Raw genomic sequence first — 6010 nt, forward strand, 5'->3', positions numbered from 1 at the left:
TGTAATCCACCTCTTAAGTAACCTATTAGTGTTGATAGAGGCTGGGCGTTAAACCTGTACCATTTTTCTCTCTTGCAATACCTGTAATCTGTGGCGCTTGTATAATTTAAGCTTACTTTAAAAAACAACAACTGATCCTTGTGTCGTTGTGGGTGGTTGGCGGGTGCTCTGGTGTGGTTTGCTCCTTCTTTCCTATCAGACATCTGTCATCCTGATCTCCCCCACCTTCTTTTTTGTGTTTATTACTCTCTGGTAACACCTCTAATTAGGGCACTTATGTGATCTTATTGTGTTGCAAGTGCCATTAAACTCTTTACTAAAACTAAAATTAAAAACTTACTTTAAAAAAACCTCAAAAAACTGATCCTTGTCTCGTGGTATGTCCCACAGGAGGAACGTCGTAACTGGGTCGGCCAGCTGAAGGGCGTGTCTCTCAGCTCAGACGCTTTCTTCCCGTTCAGGGACAACATTGACCGGGCTTACCAGGTGAGGCAGCAGCTGTAGAGGGTCGTGGTCTCCGTGTGTTTGGTTCAGACATTGCATCCTACAAATATGCGCACACACACACACATGCAAGCACACAAACAGGCATACACACACACACACAGACATACGCTAACACATGCACACCCACACTCAGCATACACACACACACACACACACACATAGGCATACACTCACACATAGGCAAACACTCACACATGCACACGCATGCGCACACACATGCTCACACTCATGCGCACTCATACACATGCACATACACATATACACATGCATGCGTGCTTGCGCAGGGAATGAGCTGGTGGTTAGAGGGAGAAACTGAAACCACTTGCAGATCCTTTGTACTTCCTCTTCCTCTTTTGTTTTTCTGTATGTCATACTTTTTCTGTGCTCAAAATGACTAATTATATCACCATGCTTCTCTTTGCTCAAGGCGGTGGGAGTCAAAAAAAAGTTACCATGGAGAAAGGAACTAAAAAAGGCGCTGGAGAATTTAAATCGTTTTGAGTGTTGATTTACGAAAGCAGTTATCACAACAAACTTGTTTCATGACAATTATGACTTATCATTATGACGGTGTAAATTCCCGCTCAACAGCAAGTTTGTTTTACAATCAATGTTAGATCTATTATCAACTTCCTTCGAAGCACAAAATAAGACGTTGTGGCGCCCGCTTAAACTGAACATGGTTAATCCATGGCATTGTGGACTGGGGTTAATCCAAAAACAGCAATAAACAGAACAAACATTGGGTAAAAAAACAGTTGGAGAGGTTATTTTTAACATCTGTCAATTTTACCTTTTTTTCCCCCAACCTCTCTATAAAACTGATGAAAATCTGGCTGTACCACAAATTTACCTTTAACCCTTTAAGCCCAGAGTTTTTTCCTCCGTTTCCCAGAGTTTTTTTTCTACAGTCAACTAAACCTAGTGCACTATGTCTCATAACCTCAAAAGCTTGCCTCCAACTTCTAAATAGCGGAAACAGACGCTTACTCCTTACTAAAAAAAACTTGGTTCGTGGATAGTTTAGAAAAACTAGCGCTAAATAAAACGAAACAGTTGTCGCTAGTACTGGGCGCTCCCAGTGTCCGATGATGTTCAAAGAGTTAAAATTCCCCCCAGGGCAGTGCCACTGACTGTAGTGTCTTTGGGCCATTCCCAAAGGGGGGACATTTCTTGTTCAAGCACAGTAGAATTGTAAATGGGCTGATTCATGTCACGCTCATAACTGTGCCTGATCTACAACAGGGAACTGTTGCTTTTTCTTTCCTAATCTTTACTATTGTCATTTGCCTCTACTTCTTTTGTATGTTTGTCACTCATGTGACCTGCTATTTCTGGGGTGCCTTGATAGTTGAAGCAGACTTTGTGCTGTTGAAGCTAGAGAGGTGAGCAGAGTAAGTCTGATTCCCTGTGAAGACTTCTCTGTTGACACCCATCCCTTGGCACTCATATGACCTTATGCAGTTGCAAGCGCCGTAAAACCCTCTACTGTAATAAAAAAAAAAGTTAAGCAGACTTCACTGTATTTCATTTATTTTTATTTGTGAATCTATCTCCCTCTGACCACCTTTACCACATTTTTCTGCCCACAGAGTGGTGTGGAGTTCATCGCCTCTCCGGCTGGCTCCAACAATGACCAGGCCGTGGTGGAGGCGTGTAACGACCACAACATCGCCCTGGCCCACACCAACCTGCGGCTGTTCCACCACTGACCGCTGCCAGGGTTGTGTCTGCCCCGCTACTCGCTCACACACGCTCGCATGCATGCTCACACATGCGCGCGCGCACACACACACACCCAGTCACACCAGGCAACAAGTTAATATGGTGAAAGTGAAGGCTTTGAAAAGTGCTGCTGTACACTGTCGGATGAACAGATTTTTATTTTGGTTTGTTCTGCTGATGATTAAAGAGTTAGAAATTTGACATTGTGAATTCATTTTATCGTAAAAACTTATTGAATAAATGAACACAGAAACAATGAAACTAAACAAAATAACTCAAAGATATTAAACGCGTGTTTTGGCGTTGCTCGGTATTCCCACGGTCTTGTGGTAGACCCCTGATCTCTGACATGACTGTTCTTGAGTCTGTCAGTGGCTTGACCGTCACTGTCGTTTTGAAGATGTGGCCTGACTGTTGCTGTCGTTTGAAAGATGTGGCTTGACCATGTGTAGAGAAATAAGATGTGCGGCCCAGGCTTGTTCATGAAGGTTTTATGAGATCAAGGATACTCATTTTCTGATTTATTACGCTTTGATTTTCTGTTTATGCCTCTGTATATTTTAAGGTTTTCTATCTGATCTTTTCTGACCTAAAGACATGTTTTTGGGGGGGTTTTTTGTGGTTCCTCATCAAGGGACATGGTTTCTGAAAAGAAGCTATCCGAGTTTTCTGTTGTTCAAAGTGTGTGTAGCTTGTTGCTTTTATTGTAGTTCATGTTCTCTTCTGTTGAGATTTTCTGTCTTTTGAAAGGAAAAAAAAGGCTGCCATTGAAGTTTTTAAGATTTACTCTCTTCATTTTTTTTCTGTGCCATACTGAAATTTTATTCAAAAGCTTTTGGAGGACCTTTATGTTCAATTGATATATTTTTGTATCTTGTCGTGTCATTGTTTTAAAACAGTATTTGGGGTGGACATTTTGGTGTCAGCAGTCAGTATCATCCTGTGGAGTATCAAGAAACTTTACTTTCCCCTATGATGTAAACACGGGGTAGTTTTCGTACATTACTCCCCTGTTATTTCCGTTATACGGTTAAGAAAGAGTAGCGTTCATGCTGCAGTGTACTCAAGTTTGTTCCGTTTGTTGTGTTGTATTGGTATATTCATCATGATGAGCTACACAACATTATCCCAATGCCAGGAACTTTTCACGTGGATTCTTGTTTGTCGTGGCTCTCTCATTCCAGATTTTTATGTTTCAGAACTTTATATTTTCCATTTGTGCGGGTGGTTGGAGGATGCTACTAACTAGTCTGTCCTATTTCTGTTTTTACCCTTCTAGCTTCCTGTCTGTCTTCATTTTTTTCCTCTACTAAACGATCATTATTGTGTTGATGTGCCTAGCTTTGCTCAAACAAATCAAATGTCATCCATTAGTTTCTGAGCTACTGCATTCTAATCTTTTTTGTGAGCAAATGTGTACTTTGAAGCATTTTTTCTACACGGCTATAGTGTCTGGGAGTATTTGAGTAAGGGATTTTTTTCAGGTGATTGGAGTTTACATGTAAAGGTCTATCAGTCTACTCTTACTGTTCCCAAGCACTTAGTGAGCGACATCATGCCTACTATGTTGTTCTTTGCTCAGAACTGAAGATTTATGGCGATGACGAGCTGATGGAAAGAGGAGATTGTATCCGCAGTGTTCATGGGTTGGGGATTTTTTGTTTTCTTGTTCTTGTTGTTGCTGCATTTACTTTTGTTGTTTATTTGTTTTTTATACAGTTGGTTTTTTGTTCTTTGTTCTTGTTCTTTTTCATACATTTAGTGTTTTTGCTCTTTTCTTTTTTAATTTAAAAAAAAAAAGATTCGATTATATGACTTGATTGTGTTGCAAGTGCTGTGAGACTTTCTATTGAAACTAATACATATGTGAGGCAGCATGGTGGAATCAGGCTCTCGTCAAATTAATCAAAGTGAAGAAACTTGCATCTTTTCCGCAGGTTTGTGAATTTTTATCAAATCTTTGTTTTTTGGCTCAACACCTTTCATGCCCTTTAAAGAAATCATTTCTGTTTGGATTTTTCTGGAAAACGTTGATTAAAGGCACAAAAAATGTCATTTTTCAGTTACCACGGTCTATTAAGCTAAAGAAATAACATCTTTGGCGGCCATTTTCTCACTAATTTTACCTCTGGAAACAGGGAACCCCACCTCCTTCATTCGCAAATATCTCAACTTGTATTCAAGATAAATGGATATTTTTAAAATCCAAATAAAGACAAGTGAACAAGCTTTAAGATGATACCAATAACTCCACATGTCCAAAAATTGACGAGAGCCTGATTCCACCACGCGGCCTCACATTTGGTGTTCTTGTTTTAAAAAAAAAAATAGATTTGGTTATTTGACTTGATCGTGTTGCAAGTGCTGTGAGACTTTCTATTGAAACTAATACATTTGATTTCCTTGTTCTTGTCAATTTAAAGCTTTTTTAGTTTTCTGCATGTTGAGCAGTTTTAGTTTTAGTGAGTTTTTCCCATATAGATTATAACACATCTGTCTCAATGATGTTTCTTTTCTTTGCTTTCTGTTGATGAGGCTGTGTGTTCTTACCTCTGAAAGGGTATTGTTGTGGTGTCCTCAGAACCAAGTTGAGTTATTTCTTTGCCTTGTTCTGTTCGTTTGGACACAAAATGTTCGTTGTTCCTAATAGTTTTTGAAAAATAAAGAATTACAGAAGAAATCTGTAAGAAAATAAAGGATTGTTTGTCTTTTTGTTTTTGTCTGGGAATTGACTGCAGCTTTGTTTGGGCTGTGCTGGTGTCTGCTGCTTCTTCTACTTCTTTTCAATCCTTTGTTCTCATTGTTGTTCTGATGTAGTTTGTGAGTGGTTGGCGGGTGCTGTGGTGTGGTTTGCTCCTTCTTTCCTATCTCAAACATCTATCGTCCTTATCTCCCCCTTCTTCTTTTTTATGTTTGTTACTCTCTTGTAACACCTCTAATCTTCTGGCGCTCATATGACCTTATGCAGTTGCGAGCGCCGTAAAGCCTCTACTAAAACTAAAACTAACTCTGATATGGTTTGCTCCTTCTTTCCTATTTAACATGTGTCGTCCTTATATCCCTTCCTCCTTTATTTGTGTTTGTTACTGTCTTGTAACACCTCTAATTTTCAGCACTGTATAACATTTTTAACCTTATTGTAGTGCTGTAAAACTTTACAAAAGCTGAAAAATATATAGTCCTTATCTCTCCTCCTTTTCTTCAATGTATGTTACTCTCTAGTAGGCCTACTAGTAGCATCTTAAATGTACGGCACTTATTTTACCTTGTGTTGAAAGTGCTGTAAAACTTACTAAGTGGGTGGTTGTACGCACACACACAACACACACGTACAAACACACACCCATATACACATAAACACACACACACACACACTTGGAATAACAATGTATATATGTCGCAACCAGCAGTCAACAATTGCATCGCTTAATCCTGTTGTTTGTTTTGGTCAAGTGGAAGGGCTTTGTCTCACTTGAACTTTGGCAGGACTGGCCTGACCTTGGCTTTCCTCTACGGATGAAGAAACCCGCGGACCTTTTTTATAATCCAAGCTCGGTTTAGCTTGAGGGTGGTTTGCAGGTGCTCTTTTGTGGTTTTCTCCTTGTTTCCTTTCGGACATTTACCGTCCTGGTGTCTCATTTTTAGTTTAGCCATTGTTGTTTGTTACCCTTTTCAGGCTTGTGTCACACCTCTTTGGCACTCATTTTATTTGACCTAATAGTGTTGCAAGTGCCGTAAAACTGTTTCTAAAACGTCAGATGAGCTCTAAGCTCAGGAA

At 39.8% G+C, this 6010-nt stretch overlaps 1 protein-coding gene across 2 annotated transcripts in view; it reads left to right on the plus strand.

Moving 5' to 3' along the window:
* Positions 1-2976, plus strand: part of LOC101851674 (bifunctional purine biosynthesis protein ATIC) — a 55926-nt gene extending 52950 nt beyond the window's left edge. For both annotated transcript variants that reach the window (XM_013088111.2, XM_035972422.1), the window contains exons 17-18: positions 391-486; positions 2100-2976. In XM_013088111.2, coding sequence (XP_012943565.1) covers positions 391-486; positions 2100-2219 — 216 coding nt within the window. In that variant the 3' untranslated portion in view covers positions 2220-2976. The remainder of the gene's footprint in view (positions 1-390; positions 487-2099) is intronic.
* The last annotated feature ends 3034 nt before the right edge of the window (positions 2977-6010 follow it).

This window comes from Aplysia californica, unplaced genomic scaffold, assembly GCF_000002075.1.
Source record: "Aplysia californica isolate F4 #8 unplaced genomic scaffold, AplCal3.0 scaffold00687, whole genome shotgun sequence".
Lineage (NCBI taxonomy): Eukaryota > Metazoa > Mollusca > Gastropoda > Aplysiida > Aplysiidae > Aplysia > Aplysia californica.